Source organism: Chroicocephalus ridibundus, chromosome 24 (assembly GCF_963924245.1).
Source record: "Chroicocephalus ridibundus chromosome 24, bChrRid1.1, whole genome shotgun sequence".
Classification (NCBI taxonomy): Eukaryota; Metazoa; Chordata; class Aves; order Charadriiformes; family Laridae; genus Chroicocephalus; species Chroicocephalus ridibundus.
In genome coordinates, this window is record NC_086307.1 from 3,369,873 (window position 1) to 3,387,146 (window position 17,274).

The 17,274-nt window shown below is 66.1% G+C and overlaps 2 protein-coding genes across 2 annotated transcripts; both read left to right on the forward strand.

Moving 5' to 3' along the window:
- The first annotated feature begins 11 nt into the window (after nucleotides 1-11).
- Nucleotides 12-2,417, forward strand: NABP2 (nucleic acid binding protein 2). Its single transcript, XM_063359008.1, is given in 8 exon segments — nucleotides 12-117; nucleotides 753-847; nucleotides 952-1,090; nucleotides 1,547-1,618; nucleotides 1,703-1,784; nucleotides 1,925-1,991; nucleotides 2,116-2,224; nucleotides 2,226-2,417. Coding segments are annotated over 7 exon segments (612 nt in total). The 5' UTR covers nucleotides 12-117; nucleotides 753-768; the 3' UTR covers nucleotides 2,290-2,417.
- Nucleotides 2,418-2,738: 321 nt separating this feature from the next.
- Nucleotides 2,739-8,089, forward strand: SLC39A5 (solute carrier family 39 member 5). The gene is made up of 11 exons (XM_063359173.1): nucleotides 2,739-2,790; nucleotides 3,729-4,108; nucleotides 4,208-4,364; nucleotides 4,500-4,674; nucleotides 5,257-5,426; nucleotides 5,532-5,669; nucleotides 5,750-5,810; nucleotides 5,885-6,085; nucleotides 7,357-7,437; nucleotides 7,533-7,723; nucleotides 7,830-8,089. The coding sequence occupies exons 2-11, from the start codon at nucleotides 3,756-3,758 to the stop codon at nucleotides 7,977-7,979; spliced, it is 1,677 nt and encodes a 558-aa protein (XP_063215243.1). The 5' UTR covers nucleotides 2,739-2,790; nucleotides 3,729-3,755; the 3' UTR covers nucleotides 7,980-8,089.
- The last annotated feature ends 9,185 nt before the right edge of the window (nucleotides 8,090-17,274 follow it).

The window sequence follows — 17,274 nt, forward strand, 5'->3', positions numbered from 1 at the left end:
CATTAGCCGGCGGCGAGGGACGTCTTCCGCCCCCCGCGCGCTGATTGGCTGCAGGGTGGGGGGCGACCGGCGACTTCCGGGAGTGCCGGCGGCGGCGGCGGCGGCGGCGGCGCTCCGGTAGGGCGGCGCGCGCGGGGGGGGGTGCGAGCGCCCCCTGGTGGCGGGGCGGGGCGGGAGGGCAGGGCACCGATCGGGCCCCGTGCCGGTCCGGTGTCCCCGGTAGCCCCGTCCCCGCGGTCCCGCCCCCCGTTGTCCCCATCCCCGGCGGTGCTGCCCCTGCGGCCGGTTGCATCCCCATCCCCGTGGGCCCGTCCCGGGTGTGCCGTGGCCGGTGTGTCCCCATCCCCGGTGTGTCCCCGTCCCCGGTGTGTTCCCCCGTCCCCGGTGTGTTCCCCCGTCCCCGGTGGGCCCGCCCCCCTCCCACCCCGCCGGTGGCTCTCTGCGGGTTCCTCTTCCCCCGGTGTGTATTGTCCCCCCTCGCTGACCCCCCCCCAGTGTGCCCACCCTCCCGGTGTCCTGTCGTCCCGTCCCGTCCCCCCCCCGGTGTCCCCCTCCGGTGTGTGTCGTCCCCCTCGGTGACCCCCTCCCCGGTGTGTCTCCATCCCCCGGCGTGCCCGCCCTCCCGGTGTCCTGTCCCCCTCCCGGTGTCATCCCCCACCCTGGTGTGTGTGTTCCCCCCCGGTGTGTGTGTCACCACCCCCACCCCCTCCCCGCTGTCCCGGTGGGGGCCGGGAGTGACGCCGCGTCCGCAGGGCCCCCGCCGGCACCATGAGCACCGAGACGCTGGTGAAGGACGTGAAACCGGGGCTGAAGAACCTCAACCTCATCTTCATCGTGCTGGAGACGGGTGGGTGCTTTGGGGGGGGTCCCAGCGCCACCCCCTCCCCCTCCTTGGGGTCCCCGTGCCCCCCTGACCCCCTCCTGTGTCGTGTGTGTATGTGTCCCCCCCAGGCCGGGTGACGAAGACGAAGGACGGGCACGAGGTGCGGACCTGCAAAGTGGCCGACAAGACGGGCAGCATCAACATCTCCGTGTGGGACGACGTGGGGAACCTCATCCAGCCCGGGGACATCATCCGCCTCACCAAGGGGTGGGTGGGGAGGGGGGGGGGGGGGCGGCGGGGCTCCCCAGCACCCCCCGGGACACCCCCCCCCCCCCCCGCCCCAGGCTGACATCCCCCCCTCTGTCGTCATCCCTGTCCCCCCCCCCCAATACGTCTCTGACTTCAAGGGCTGCCTGACCCTCTACACGGGGCGGGGGGGGCTCCCCAGGACCCCCAGCGCCCCCCCGGGACCCCCCTGGGCTGACATCCCCCCTTCTGTGTCCCCCCTCCCCGAGATACGCCTCCCGGGACCCCCCCCCCCCAAGGCTGACATCCCCCCCTCTGTCGTTTCTGCCCCCCCGCCGCATACGCTTCCATCTTCAAGGGCTGCCTGACCCTCTACACGGGGCGGGGGGGGGCTCCCCAGGACCCCCAGCACCCCCCGGGACCCCCCCCCTCCCCGGGCTGACATCCCCCTCTCTGTCGTGTGTGTCCCCCCCCCAGATACGCCTCCGTCTTCAAGGGCTGCCTGACCCTCTACACGGGGCGCGGGGGCGACCTGCAGAAGATCGGCGAGTAAGGAGGGGGCCGGGGGAGCGTCGGGGGGGTTGTTGGGGGGTTATGGGGGGAGGGCCCACCGCCCCCCCCCTCTGCCGCCAGGTTCTGCATGGTCTACTCCGAGGTGCCCAACTTCAGCGAGCCCAACCCCGAGTACGCGGCGCAGCAGGCGCAGAGCAAAGGGGTGAGTTTTTTTTTTGGGGGGGGGTGGGGGGGGTGGGTCAGGCTGGCACCGCCGGGACACCACACACACCCCCAACTCCGGGACACCCCCACAACCCCCCCCCGCCCCCGGCACACGGGGTGTCTCCGTCTCCTCCGCAGGCCCAGAACGAGAGCGCGAGTCCGGCCACTTCGCAGCCCAGCCAGGGCCCCCCCGCGGCGTCCCCCGGTAGGTGACGCAGCCCCCTCCCCACCTTGGGGACGCCGGACTTCCCCCGGTGACCCCCCCCCCCTCACCCCCCGGTTTGGGGTTGTCTCCAACCTCACCCTCCCTCCCGCTGCTCTGCCCCCAGCCCCCGACAGCCCCAACGGGAACGGGCTGAGCCCGGGGGGTCCCGCGCACCCCCCCGCCGCCCCCCAGCACCCCCCCAGCGGCCGCATCACCCGCAGCCAGCCCGGCCACCCCCGGCCCCCCCGCCGGCCCCGTCAGCAACGGCAAGGAGACGCGGAGGAGCAGCAAGAGATAACGGCCCGGGACCCCCCCGCTGCGGTCTGGGGGGGGTCCCCGGCCCCGAGCAGCCCCCCGGGGCAAGGAGGGGGCCGCCCGGGCCCCGCTGCCCCCCGCTCACGTGCCTCTGGGCCAGCCGGGCTCGGGGGTCCCCGGTCAGGACGGGGCTGGGGGGCCACAGCCCCCCCACCTCTGCGCCCCCCACAGCCAGCCCCCGCCTGCCCTCGCCCGCGCCGAGGCCGGAGCTGTCGGGGGGGTGTTAATAAAGGTTGATCCTCCTGCCTGTGCCCTGCCTGCGCCCTGCCTGCGCCCCAGCCCCGCGGTGGGGGGGGTGTCCGGACCCCCCGTGCCCCATAGGGCCCTCCCCACGGCCCCTCCCGGCACCGGGGCTGGCTGGGAGCAGCGCCTGGGTGACCCTTGGCCCCCCCCGGTTCGGGCGCAGCAGACGGCGCGGCCGCGGGACGGGGAGGGGGGGTCGGTCAGCGCCCCGGCCCCCGCCACCGGCACCGCGCAGCCCCCGGTGAGCCCCTGGTGGGTGGGTGGGGGGGTCACGGGGGGGGGGGTCGGGGTTTGGTGGGGGGGGGGTGGGGTGTGGGAGATGCCACACGGCCCCCGGTGGGATGCAGCCCACAACCGGGTGATGGCGGGGACCACGAGACCCACCCCGGTGGGATGGGGGGGGGGGGGGGGGTCGGCTCTGCTGAAGAGGGGGGGGGCCCCCGTGGGACCGTGTGCTGGGGAGGGACAACGGAGCGCCAGCTCCCGGAGTCACGGGATTTTTCCCAGTCCTACATGGAGCTGGAGGTGGGGGGGGGGAAACGGGCCCCACGGACGTCCCGCCTGTGGTTTTGGGGGGGGGGTCCCCCATGGCCGCGTGGCGCTGTGCCCCCGTGTCCCCGGCGGTGGGGTGGGAGCTGGGGCCGGGCGGGGGGGGGGGGGGGGGGGGGAAACACGGGTGGGGTGGGGGCGCGAGCACCCAGACGGGGTGGGGGGGACACTGGCGCTATCGTCCCACGTGGTGAAACATTAACTGCGACACAAAAGCTGCCCCCGTTGCAAAACCTCCCCTCAAGGACAAGTGTCACCCCCTGTGTTGTCGTGTGTGTGTGTCCCCCCCGCCATTATCCACCCTGGGCAGCCTGGCCCTGGGGGGGGAGCACAGGGGACAGCATCGGGCCCTGCTCGGCGCCCCCCCCCCCCCCCCCCCCCCATCCCCAGGTGGGTGTCCCTGAGCCCCGGTGTAGGGACACGTGTCCCCGTGCCGTGACCCTGATGCCGCCTGTTGCTTTCCAGCCGTCCCCGCGGACGGACGGACGGACGGACGGGTAGCAGGAGGGCGCGTACCCCAGGGGGGAAACCCTGGCGATTTTGGGCTGGGGGGGGGGGGGGGGGTGTGTGTCTCTGGGGACACCGCAGCCCCCGGCGCCCTCCCGCCAGCCCCCTTCTCCCTCCCGCCAGCGCCGCCGCCAGCAGGACTCCGGCCCCATGGCTCCCCACGGGCTCCTCCTGGGGGTCCTGGGGTTGCTGTCGCTGGGGTGCGGGGATCCGGCGGGGCTGGCGTTGCCGGAGGACGCGGCGCAGGAACACGGTTACTACCTGCGGCAGCTCTTCGGGCAGTACGGGGCCAACGGGACGCTGCCCTTCGAGGGGCTGGCGCGGCTGCTGGGCAGCCTGGGGCTGGGCCGGGTGCAGGTGGTGCAGATCCAGCACGAGGAGCTGGGCCACGGCCACGTCAGCCACCTCGACCTGCTGGAGGTGCAGGAGGAGAAACACCGGCACCGACACCCCCTCTGGGAGCACGGCGGGGACCCTGCGCCCACCCCCCCGACGCCCACCAGGTAGCCGGCCACCCTCCGTGCCCAAACCCCCCCCCCACCCCCGGGTGCCACGCGGAGGGCAGGGGGGGCACTCACGCGCGCTGCGCTCGCCTCCCGCAGCCCCCGGCCCTCCCAGACGAAAAGCTGGACGAAGCCCCCCGGCGTCGGCGTCACCCCCGGGAGCCATGGGGCCCCCCCACCCCCCCGGCGGGACCTGAGCCTCCTGGGGAGGGTGCTGGGCTTGGAGCACTCCAGCGCCGACCACCCGCACCACGACGTGAGCGGGGATGGCGGCGGTGGTGGTGGTGGGGGGGAACGGCGGGACACCCTGGGACCCTCCGGGGACCCGGGGGAACCCTGTCGTCCCCCCCGCCACTCCGCTCACTGTCGCCCCCCCCCCCCCACCTTGCAGTGCCTCAACGTCACCCAACTGCTGGTGAATTTTGGGCTGGACTCGGTGGCGCAGCTGACGCCGGAGCAGTTCACCCTCCTCTGCCCGGCCCTGCTCTACCAGATCGACAGCCGCGTCTGCATCCAGCACAGCGATGAGGTGACGCTGCCTCCCCCGGGGGGGGCCCTGTGGCCAGGTAACCCCAACCCCGGGCTCCTCGTCGGCCCCCAGGTCGTCCGTCCCTGGGTCCCCCATGTCCCTGTTGCCCCGGCCCCAGGTCCCCCAGCAGCCGATCCCCGGCTCTCACATGGCTGAATCCCCGTCCCCAGGTACCCCCGTGGCCTGTCCCCACGTCCCCTGTCCCTGCAGCCCCATCCCTGGCTACCCCATCGTCTGGTGCCGTGGCCATTCTCCCTGCGCCCTAAGGCCCTGGTCTCCCATCATCTGTCCCCTGTCCCCGCAGCCCCATCCCCAGCTCTCCCGGTCCCCTGTCCCCGCAGCCCCATCCCCGGCTCCTCCAGCATCAGCTCTCCCGGTCCCCGTCCCTTCACCGCCATCCCCAGATCCCTCCAGCGTCTGGTCCCCGTGTCCCCAGTCCCCGTGTCCCCAGTCCCCGCCACCCCATCCCTGCGTCTCCGAGCGCCCCCCTCCCGCATCCCTCCATCACTCCCCCGGGGTCCCCATCCCTGCATCCCCCCAGGATTCCCATCCTCATCCCTGGGGCCTGCCCCGGCCGTGCCCGTCTCACCCGCACCACCCCCCCCCCCCATACACACAGCGCTGGGCTGGGGGCTGCTGGCCGTCACCTTCCTCAGCCTGCCCTCCGCCCTGGCCGTCGTCCTCGTCCCGCTGCTGAGCCGCACCTTCTTCCGCTCGCTGCTGGCCTTCCTGGTGGCGCTGGCCGTGGGGACGCTCTGCGGGGACGCCCTGCTCCACCTCTGGCCCCACGTAGGTACCCCCACCCCAAGGGGCCGGCGGTGGCACGAAGCACCGGGGAGGGGGGGGACACCAGGGTGTCCGGGTCCCCCGAGCCACCGGGTCACCCGTGTCCAGGCCCAGGGGAAGCACCAGGAGACGGCGTCGGAGCCGGGGGCCACGGTGCTGCAGGGGCTGGCGGTGCTGGGGGGCATCTACCTGCTCTTCCTGCTGGAGCTGCTGCTGGGGACGCTGCGGCGGAGCCGGGAGGCCGCGGTGAGAGCCGGGGGGTGCTGGGGAGGGCACGGGGCTGCCACCGGCTCCAGCTTCACACCCGGCGCCTCTGCTTTCCCCAGGGACGCTCCCCCGGAGAGCCCCCCGACGTGGCCGCGGGGGTCCTGGCACCGCCGCCAGGAGGTAAGAGCCCCCCCGCGCCCCGCAGCGCCCGCGGCCCCCGGCCCCGGCCCCCACCGGCCTCTCTGCCACCGCAGGGGCCGAGCTGCAACACCTGACGGCACCGGAGCCAGAGCTGGAGCTCAAGCCCCACAGACACCCCCACGGACACCCCCACGGACACCCCCACGGACACTCCCACGGCCCCGCGCTCCCCCCCAGCCCCGGGGCCGCTGACATCGTCTGGATGGTGGTGCTGGGGGATGGGGTCCACAACCTGACGGACGGGCTGGCCATTGGTGAGGGGCAGGGGGAGGCGGAGATGGGGGGAAAAGGGGTGCACGGGGACGGGGGGGTGCACAGGGATGGGGGGGGTACACGGTGCATCAGGGCACAGGGGGACAAGGGGTGCAGGGGGACAGGGGTGCATCGGGGCACAGGGGCAGGGGGACAAGGGGACAAGGGGTGCAGAGAGATGGGGGGGCACAGAGATGGGGGTACACGGCGCATCAGGGCACAGGGGGACAGGGGGTGCAGAGGGACAGGGGTGCATTGGGGCACAGGGGCAGGGTGACAAGGGGGGCACAGGCATGGGGGGGCACAGGGATGGGGGGTACACGGTGCATCAGGGCACAGGGGGACGGGGGACAAGGGGTGCATCAGGGCATGGGGACAGGGGGACAAGGGGTGCACAGGGGGTACACGGTGCAACAGGACACAGGGACAGGGGGACAAGGGGTGCAGAGGGACAGGGGCGCATCGGGGCACGGGGACAGGGGGACAAGGGGGCCACAGGGATTGGGGTGCACAGGGGGTACGCGATGCAATGGGGCAGAGGGACAGGGGGACAAGGGGTGCACAGGGGGGTACACGGTGCAACAGGACACAGGGACAGGGGGACAAGGGGACAAGGGGTGCACGGCTCATCGGGACAGAGCGACCAGGGGATGGGGGACAAGGGGTGCACGGGGACAGGGGGTGGTGCACAGGGATGGGGTACTCGGAGCCTCAGGGCACAGGGGGACAAGGGGTGCAGGGGGACAGGGACAGGGTGACAAGGGGTGCAGAGGGACAGGGGCGCATCGGGGTACGGGGACAGGGGGACAAGGGGGCCACAGGGATGGGGGTGCACAGGGGGTACGCGATGCAACAGGACACAGGGACGGGGGGACAAGGGGACAAGGGGTGCAGAGGGACAGGGGTGCATCGGGGCACGGGGACAGGGTGACAAGGGGGGGCGCAGGGAGCACACGATGCAATGGGGCGCAGGGACAGGGGGACAAGGGGACAAGGGGTGCAGAGGGACAGGGGTGCATCGGGGCACGGGGACAGGGTGACAAGGGGGGGCGCAGGGAGCACACGATGCAATGGGGCGCAGGGACAGGGGGACAAGGGGACAAGGGGTGCAGAGGGACAGGGGTGCATCGGGGCACGGGGACAGGGTGACAAGGGGGGGCGCAGGGAGCACACGATGCAATGGGGCGCAGGGACAGGGGGACAAGGGGACAAGGGGTGCAGCGGGGCACAGGGTGGGTGCAGGTCCGGGGGGCGAAGGACCCTCTTCCCGCAGGCGCCGCCTTCTCCCACAGCCTCCCCAGCGGCCTCAGCACCGCGCTGGCCGTGCTCTGCCACGAGCTGCCCCACGAGCTGGGTAGGTGACTGTCCCCCCCGTCCCCCCCCCAACCCCCTGCCCCAACCGTGGCACCCCCGCGGCGCCGCCACCACCCCACCCTCCTCTCGCCGCAGGCGACCTGGCGGTGCTGCTGCGGGCGGGCACGGCCCCCCGCGCCATCCTGCTCCTCAACCTGCTCTCGGCCCTGCTCTCGGGCCTGGGGGCGGCGGCGGGGGCGGCCGTGGGGCAGAGCGCGGCCCACCTCACCCCCTGGATCCTCACCGTCACCGCCGGCCTCTTCCTCTACGTGGCCTTGGCCGACATGGTAAGGGGGTGGCCGGGGTGGGGGGGACGGTGGGGCTGGGTCTCCCCCCGGCCCCACTGAGCCCCCCAATCCCCCCCCCCTCCCCCCCCGCCCTGCTCTGCCCCAGCTCCCCGAGGTGCTGCGGGGCACCCAGGGCCCCGGAGAGGCCACCTGGAGCCGCTTCCTCCTGCAGAACGCGGGGTTCCTGCTGGGCAGCGGCATCATGCTGGCCATCGCCCTGGCCGAGGGGCACCTCCGCGCCTGGCTGCAGCCCTGAACCATCCTGGGGGGCTGGGGGGGGGGGGCTCGGCCCCACTCGCCCCCTGCCACCGGCAACCGCGGCCGGAGCTGGAAGGACGGCAGGACGGCGGGAGCCCCGAACCGGACCCTCCTCCCTTCCTCGCGAGACCCGCCATGGCCACCTGCCGTCCCCAAGGGTCTCTGTGGCTCAGCTCCCCCCCCCGCCCCCCCAGCCCCACAGGGAGGGGACGCGGGGTCCCCTTGCTACCCCGTGTCCCCCCCTCCATGGGGGACCGGGGCACCCAGCGCTCCCTGGGGAGGGGGGGTCGGCAGCGGGTGCTCCCCCCCAAGGCTGCGCGGGATGAGACCAAACGCGGTTCCCCCTCCCGCTCCCCCCCCCCGCCCCCCCGCAGCAGCCGACAGCGGAGACGGGACGAGAGGCCGTAGAAGCAATAGCATTTTAATAAACATAATTGATTCAAAGCCACAATATGAAGAACAGGACTCGGCCGCAGCTTACATCGTATAAAATAGATCAAGTCTGAACGCTTTTTTTCTTTTCTTTTTTTTTTTTTTTTTTTTTTCCTTTTTCCTTTTTATTTCTTTAGTTTCTTTTTTTAGTTCCTTTCCCCACCCCACCCCACCCCCCCGACTCCCTCCCCGAAAAGGTGATGCAGGATTTCGGAAAATACATCTATGGAACATCGCAGACAAAAGTAACCGCTCAGGAGGCTCAGGCCGGGGGGGGGGGGGCGGGGGGGCGGGGGGGAGCCGGCAGGATGGCGGCTGCGCTGCCGGGGGGGGGGATGGCTTCTCGGCCTGATTTCCTCTTTCTCCTACGTATCGCCTGGTACTGGCTCCCTAGAACCGCGCTGGGTTGGGGGGTGGGGGGTCTGAAGGTCTTTGCGTGGCCCTCGCGCGACACGAAGGGGGTGTTTGTTTTGTTTTTTGTGGGTTTGGTTTTTTGTTTTTGTCTTTTTTTGTTTTTTTTTAAATCTTTTTGCTCGCTCCGATTTCCTCTACCCAGAGACAAGCGCTTTCGCTGGCCGGGACCGATGGCGGGGGGCTCTGGGGCTCTCAGGAGAAGGGCGAGAAACCAGCAAGCTCGGGGCCGGGGGGGGGGACGGACACACGCACGACATGGCTCAGTTTGCCCACCGAGGCACCCGGCACCTCGAGGCCGCCGCGACGGCCCCCCGGGGGGGGTGTGTGTGTGGGGGGGTGTGTGTGTGCGGATTTCATACTATTCCTATTTTTAAATTGCACATCAAAACCCGACCCTGCTTGCGGCGGGTCTCCATGGGGCAAGCGTGCGGGGACGGGGAGGGGGGCGAACGGCTGGAAGCCGCCCCCACCGCCCCCCCCAGGAGCGGAGCCCTCCTCGCCCCGCGCTTGTGCTTTGAACCAGTGGTTGAAGGATGAAGCACCTACAGAGGGGAGGGAGACGCCGGAACCGCCAACGGCACCGGGCTCGGCACCGGGGATGCCGCAGGACGGAGCAGAGACCCTGCCTCGCACGGGGACGGTGCCGATGGCGCTCGCCGCGGGGACGCTGGGGCACCCCCCGAGCGGATGCGTTCACCTCGCCCTCCCCGCCCGAGTACGAAGGCGTCCATGGCAAGGGCCCCCGGCGAGAACGCCTGCCGACGAAGGCCCGGCCGCTGACGAAGGACGGCACGGCCGCGCGCTGCTTCGCGCTCGGCGGGTTCCACGTTTCAGCGCGGCGGAGGGGAACGAAGGCGGGGAGTTAAAAGTAAAAACAACTTCGGGGGGAGATGGAGCGGCTGCTACACGGGGACGCGCCGAGCGCGCGGGGCAAGGGCCGCGCTCCCCCTCGACACCCCCCGTGACGGCAGAGGGTCGCTCGCCCGTGGCCAGCGGGTCCGGGCAGAGCCTGGCGGCTCCTTGCCCTCGCTCAGCCGCGCTCGCCGCCAGCCCGGGCCGGCGCTGGTCTGCGCCCCCAGCCCGGTTATTGCCAGAGGTAGGTGTGAACAGTGCAGAGAAGACGCAAATTAAAGCAGCTTTTCGTTATCCAGCCACCCCACAAACGAGCCTAAAGAGCCTCTCCTGTCCCGCGCCGGCTCTTCCCACGGCACGGAAAGCCCCCGCCTGGGGCAAAGCGGGGGGATCGGGGCACCCTGTGCCTGGGGTGGTCTCGCACCAAGAAACCCATGAGGTTTCGGGGCTTCAGGGTGCCGGGGCAGACGGAACTGGGAGAGGAACCATCCCGGGCCCTTTCCCCAGGGAACGTCACTCTCCACTCCCAGAAAAGGTCTGAAACAGCCAAAAAACCAGCGCCAGGGACCGGGGTGTCCAAGGCTCTGGGGGTGTCCAAGGCCCCAGGGTCCGGCCGGCTCCGGGGCCGCCGAGGGGATGGTCACGCCACACTGGGGGAATGACCCTCAACGATGGGGCCGCCCGGGAGCGGCTCTGCCGAGCGCTCGCTCCCCGTGTTTGGCACATCTGTGTCCGGGCAAGGGGACACCCGAGACCCCCCCAGTGTCCCCTCCCCGTCCCCTGCGCCGGACACCCGCGAGGGGACAGGCAGAGGAGCCACCGCTGCCTCCCGGGAGCAGCAGGAGGGACCGAAACAGGGTCCGAGGGGGATGGTAACGGCCGTCACACCCCGAAAGGCTGCGGGTGGCCCAGCACGAGACCCAGCTGCAGCGGGGAGGGGGGGGCAAGCCCTTCATCGTCACCAACCCCGGCTTCCCCGGCGCCGGAGAGGGGGGAAATGAAGGAAATACCCATAAATTCCCTTCCGTGCGTAACGAGGAGGAAAATGGAAGGGAAGAACCCACAGAATGACTTTGAAAGGGGTCTTTAGAGGACTCGGAAATCTTTAAAGCTGAGAGAGCGCCCGCTGGGACCGAGCACGCGCGACACACGGACCCGCACGCCGAACACCCGCGCTCCCAACTCCGGAGAGGACAAGGACGGAGGACACCGGGAGCCAGGAGGTCTCTGCCCGGCAGCGCCGCATCCTCCCGGCAAACACAGGCTCACTCTTAACGCCCAGCCCTGCCCCAACGCCAGCTCCGAGCTCACGCTCAATCCCGGCCCTGCCGGAATCCAGCCCGACGACGCCCGCAGCGTTCTGTCAGATTTCCCCGACACCGGTAGGTTTGGAAGGAGCAGGGAAGCATCCCGAAGCCTGGCAACCCTCTGCCCAGTCCCCGCACTGGGATGGAGGTGGAAATCCGCAGGGAAAGACTCTGGTGGCTCTGGGTCGCTGGGGACAGGAGTCCTGGAGGGTTTTGGGGGGGCGCAGGAGAGGGAACACAGGCTGACGGGAAGGACGGAGGGCTCAAAAAGAAATTTGGAGGAGGACGAAGAGGAGGAGGAGGAGGAGGAACTGGCACGTAACGATTTCAGTGCAATTTTCAAGCCCGCGCTGCAAAACGCGACGGCTGCAGCAGGTCGCGTTGGGACGCGTGTGCCCACCAGCTGCTGGGGAGCACGGCACGGGGCCGGGGCCCGGGGGGGGGGGGGACAGCAAGAATGTCCCCGGGGCAAGGACCTGCCTGTCGAAGGGCTGAAATCCCGGCTCAATCCCCCGCAAAACCCGCTGGGCTGCAGGTTCCTCTGCCCACCCCCAGCTCTTGTCCCCGCAGCCGGACACCGGTAAGGGCGAAGGGCCCGGGGCGGGGGGGGGGAGGGTGACAAGGGACGCGAGAGGTTTTTTTGGGGCACAGAAGGACCAGGGCCGGCTCTGAGCATCGCTGCCCCCCCGTAGCCACAGCCGCCCCCACACCCCGGGCGTCGAAGAAAGCAGCGGTTTGGGTCGGGACCTTCAAGGAGGAAAAAAAAAAACCGCTCCCAAGTTCCCGCACTCGGGACGGGCCCCGGCTCTGCCCGAACGCCCTCCGAGCTCCCTCCGGCGCGACGGGACCCTCTCACCCACCCCATCTTTGATTTTCCTTTTGGTCAAACCCCCCCTTCCCCTCCCCCCCGGGTCTCTCGCAGGCAGGAGTCGGGGAGCACGACGCCCTCCGTGCGCCCCCCCTCCCCACCCCCAAACTGGCCACGTTTCACAAAGTGCAAAATATCAGGAACGGGACGACGCTGCCGGCACTGAGGCGCCCCAATACCACCCCCACCCACCCCACGGGAGCCCTCGGGGGGGCCGGGACCCTCCCCACCCCAGCGGGGGCAGCCACCGCGTTTTATCCAGCTCGGACTAACCCAACCGGCGGCTCCATCCACGTCCTGCGCCGGAGGCAGAGCTCGGGAACGCGGAAGGTCTGCGGGCAGCACGGCAGCACCCCCGGGGTGGGGGGCTCCGAGGACCGAGCCCTGGGAACTAAGCGCAGAGCACCAAAGAAACAGCAGTTTTGGTCAAGCCGAGAGGAATCCGCTCCCTACGGCCTCAGGAAAAAAAAAAAAAAAAAGAAAAAGAGAAATGACGGGTGGGGGGGAAGGAGCCGGCGCGAGGCTGCGGCCACCCGCCCTCCGCAGCTGAAGGAGAAACCTGGGGGGGGGACAGGACGTGACGGACCCAGAGTTTGGGGACGCGCGGCATGAGACGCGTGGCGGTGGCACGAGACGCGCGGCACCAGACGCTCCTCACCCGGGATGTCCCAAACATCACACCCGCGGTCACGCGCCGCGGCTCAGCTAGAGGTTTCCATGCATTTACTTTATTATTTTCAAGTTGACGAACAATATCGATACGACTGGGTCGAGAGTAAGGCTATTTTTCCTTTTTTTTTTTTTTTTTTTTTTTTTTTTTTTTCCCCCCCCGCCCCTGCCCGGGAAAGCTCAGCCGATGCCCGGACACACGGAACCCGCCCGCGAACCGCCCGCACGCCAGAACACGGAGACACAGAAGAGGAAGAATCGTTTATACCTGACTGGTGATGAGGTCTGTCCTATCTTATTCCAAGAAAATGTTTATGTGCATAATATACAGAGGTGCAGCATTTACACGTAGGATATCGTAAAGACACAGAGCTTGCTACAGATGCCTTCGAGTCCTCCAGAGACGCATCCCCTGTCCCCACCCTGCCCCGCCGCCATCCCCTTCCCAGCCTCACGCCGCGATTCCGAGGATTTTTAGTTAAACTATGGAGCGGCGACGCAGAGAGCCGCCCGGCCGGTCCCTCGCCTCGCACGTACGTTACCCTCCGCTTCCCCGCGCCGAAGCCGCCGCCGCCGCCGCCACCGCGGCCCAGTCTCGGGCTTTGCTGAGGTTTTGGTTTTTCATATTTTTCCTCCTTTCAAACGGCCCCCGGCGGGGCCGAGCCCGGAAAAAATTCAGCCGGGAGAAGAGGTTTGAAGAGCTCCTCGCGTCCTTGGAGAAAAAAAAGCAAAGAAACGAAGAAAAGGAGGACACAAAAAAAAAAAAAAAAAAAAAGAGGAAAGAAAAAGAAGAAAAAAAAACAAAAACCAAACCCCGAACCAAAGAATCTGCGCGTCCGCGCCAGCATCTCGAATGGAGGGGGTTGGTTTTTCCTTTGGTTTCTTACTGAAGGCAAAGGCGAGCGTGGGCTGGCAGCCGGCGCGGGTGTCCCCCCCCCCCCGACATTCGCACCTGGGGAGGGGGACGGGACACCCACCCCCGTTTGTGGTCCCTGTGTGGCCGGCGGGGGGACGCGGGGACCCTGAGGGGGGAGCAGGGGCGCGTCCCCGTCCCCCCGCCCCACCAACCAGAAGAAAATCAAAGAAAAAAAGAAAAAAAAAAAAAAAAAGGTCGTTTCTGGGGTCTCTACACTTTGTTCTTGGGTTTGGTTTTTCCCGGGTTTCTCACTAACGCCTGACCCCGCGCCTGGAGGTGGGGGGGGGGACGGGACCCCGGGGGTGTCGGCGGACTCACGGCCACGCTCAGAGTGCTCAAATAAACTGAAAAAAAAAAAAAAAACCCAAACGTGTTCCATATATTTTTTTTTTTTTTTGAGTTTTCCCTTCGTTTTTAGTGCTACTTTTATATATCTGCCGGATTCCAGCCCCGGGGGGGCGGCCGGGGGGGGCCGGGCACTGCTCGTCTGCATCTCGCTTTGGGTGGAGGGAGCTCCTCGTTGGGTGCGGGATGGGGGAGAGGGGATGGGATGGGACCTCGGGGGGGGGGAAACCACCCAATTTTTTTTTTTTTTTCAAGCCCCAAAAAAAAAAAAAAAAAAAAAAAAAAGCTTCAAATTGCCTGCAGCTCGGGAACAGCAACAACAAAGAAACACCAACCAGCTTCGCATCATCTTTAGGTTCTTTTTGAATTTGGGTGAAGTGCCCGCGGAGGATCACGCCCGTCCCAGGCCCCGGGGGCTGCCTCGGCCCCCCCGGTACATTCAGGGTTTGTCAGCAGTTTATATGGCTCAGGGGCCGCAGGGCCGGCAGCCCCTTTCTCTAGCAATGGCAGTGCAAATACACCTTTTTCACTTGAAATGTATTTGTGCTGTTTTTGTTTGTGTTTTTTTTGTTTTTTTTTTTTGTTTTTTTTTTCCGTTTCATTGTGTTTTTTTTCTTTTTTGCTTTTTTTTTTTCTTCTCTCTCCAAACGCAACTTCCCTTTGTTCATTCATTCCCTAGAAACAAACTTTCTTTCTTCTTCTTCTTCTTCTTTTTTTTTTTTTTTTTTTTTTTTTTTAAAAATTAAAAATGAAAAAATAAAACCCAAAGCCACTCTCTTATCCCTTCCGCTCTTGCTGCTCTCTTATCCCGTGGGATGCTTAAAGGGAATCCAGACTCATGCTTTAACGAAAGTGCTTATTACTTGAAGCAAGTGCTTTGGACCAAGGGGGCGGAGAGAAACTTCCTTTTTTTTTTTTTTTTTTGGGGGGGGGGGGGAGGTTGGGGGGGGGGGTGTGTGTGGAGGGGGCAATCCGGTGCCTGCGTATTGGAAATCAAGAGATTTAAAGTAGCATCAAGGTCGGGGGGGGGGGGGGGGGGGCAGAAGCCGAAAAAGTCGCTGCTTGGCGAGAGCAGGACGCGAAGCGGGAATGGTCCAACTTTGGCATAAAGGTTGGGGGGGGGGCGAGGGGGGGGGAAGATTTCAGGGGGGTCCCCAGCCCGGGGTAAAGGGGGGGTGGTGGTGGTGGGGGGGGGAGCGGGCAGGGCAGCGGAAGTTTCCCTCCATCCCTCTTTACAATGCACTAGGGAAACCATCGCAAATCTCGTTTAGCAAAATAATGCATTATTACCAAACACTTTGATTATTACTTAAATTGTCAAGCTGTGCTGTCAAATGTATACAATACAGCGTTAAAGGAGAACAAGACTGGGACCCGCAAGGAAACTGGCCGCGCGTCCCCCCCCCCCCCACACCCCCCCAACCCCCCTCCGGTTCCCTCCCATGTGCTCCCAGGCCACGGCTGCGCTGCTGAAACCTCATTTCCCTCCATCATTTTTTATTATTATTATTTATTATTATTAATTATTATTAGTTTTAATAAGACACAAGGGGAGGGGAGCAAAGAAGATCCTCGCTAAGAGCAACGAACACGCAGGCAGAGATAAAGCATGGCGCTGCGGAGAGGAAACGGAGAAGCCCTTACAGAGATCACATTGATTGTCTCGGCGGAGTTTTAGTCGTCGCGTTGAGCAAAGGTAACACGTCGCAGCACAGAAACAAGGCCAAAAGAGAGATGGGTTTTCTTCTCCAAACAAAGAAACTGAAAACCACAATAATACTCCCAAAAAAAAGAAAAAAAAAAAAAAAAGGGGGGGGGTGTGGGGGTGTGAAGGAAAAGCAGCATTCTCCCTGCGCTCTAAGGAACGCTCTCACCCTGGCTACAGCGAAAAGCCGCGTTCAAGTGAAACGGTGCTGGAGTCCCGTCCCCCGTCAGCGACGCTAAAGCCACGCGGCACCGAGGACCGGGACACGAGGGGCACGAGGGTCCCTCCCGGGGACGGCCCGGCTCCGCTGGAGCCTCTGAGCTTTCCCCGACTGAGGAGGGGAGCGATGGAGCCAGAGCATCGCTCCAGGACGGAGCCATCGCCCCCGGCTCCGCACCCTGCTCTGTCCCTGGGAATCGTTGCCCGCACCCGGGACAGGAGCCTCGGCCCCTCCGCGTGCCTGAAAAAAAGTACTTTAGCCCTTGAAGACGACGGCTCAGGACTTTGGACCCATTTTCCTGCCCCACGGGGAGGGCGAGGGCCAGCAGCGAGAAGAAGAGATAAAGTGATGCCTAAATTCCTCCCAGAAAGGGAAAGAGCTGCAAGAGGCAAGTGCGGACTCGACAGCAATGTAAACAAGTCTCTTTTTCCAGTTCTCCTCTGTAGAATACTGAAAAGGATCTTCAAAAAGGATCTTTTAATTCAAGTTTCGTGAGTTTATTCTGGTTCCGAACTGAGGTAATTCGGTGCAGAAAGGTTAACACTTTCTTTCAAGCTAGAGGGTTGAGGGGGGGGAGCGGGGAGATGCAGGACAGGATCCGACGCCGGCACCGAAGGAGGGGACCCGCCGGCCCCACGAGCCGCTGCCGCCGCTTTGCCGAGAGCGGGGGCGAGGGGCATCGCTTTGCGGAACAGGAAAATCCCTCCGGAGCAGCCAGGAGCTTCTCCCTGGTCCCCACCGCCCGGGGACCGGAGGCCACCATCGCTCCCCGCTCCGAGATCTCGCCAAAGGGGAAATTTCTCGAGTGCTTTGCTAAACCAAGTGCGGTTTGGAAAGGGGACGGGGAGAGCGAGCTCCGCCGGCGAGCAACGGGAGGGCCCCGACCCCGCTTCCCCTTCCGGGGAAAAACTCCCTAATGTGAAACGTGAAGAAAATGTGCTTATCACCCAAAGGCCAAGACTGAAAACTTCATATTTGGTTCTAAGAGTTTGGCTTTGGTAAAAGAAAGAAACAGTGCGAGGGGACCTTCCCCGCGGGCGGCCACCAGCCCCCGCCGGGAGCCTCCCTGGAGCGGCCGGCTCCGACAGCACAACCTAAACCCAACAAACGCCACCCAAAACAGGAGCCACCTTCATTTAGAAACTACTTAATTTAAAAAAAAAAAAAAAAAGACAAATCTAAAAAAAAAAAAAAAAAAGACGTAATACCTTATTTTGGTTACAGAAATGCTTTTTCTCTCTGAAACGCCGGGCAGAAGAGCCACAGCGCGAGGCTGGCGCCGTCCCATCCCCGTCTCGCTGGCAAAAAGGCGGCGAGCGACCCCCAAGGGCTCGGTGGGAGGGAGGGACCCCCTTCTCCCAGCTCCCGTCCCTGGGGGATCCCATGGGACACCCCCAGGAGCCCCGGCCCCGCGTTGGGCTGCGGAGGGGAAGGAGTCAGTGGCGGGGAAAGACGGTTCCCAAAATGCCTGTTGCCCTGTCGGCCCCTTCTCCTTCTCTGCATCCCAGTCTTTGGCTTGGAACAGACTCGCGATATGGAGAAAGAGTATTGGTTTTTTGCACATG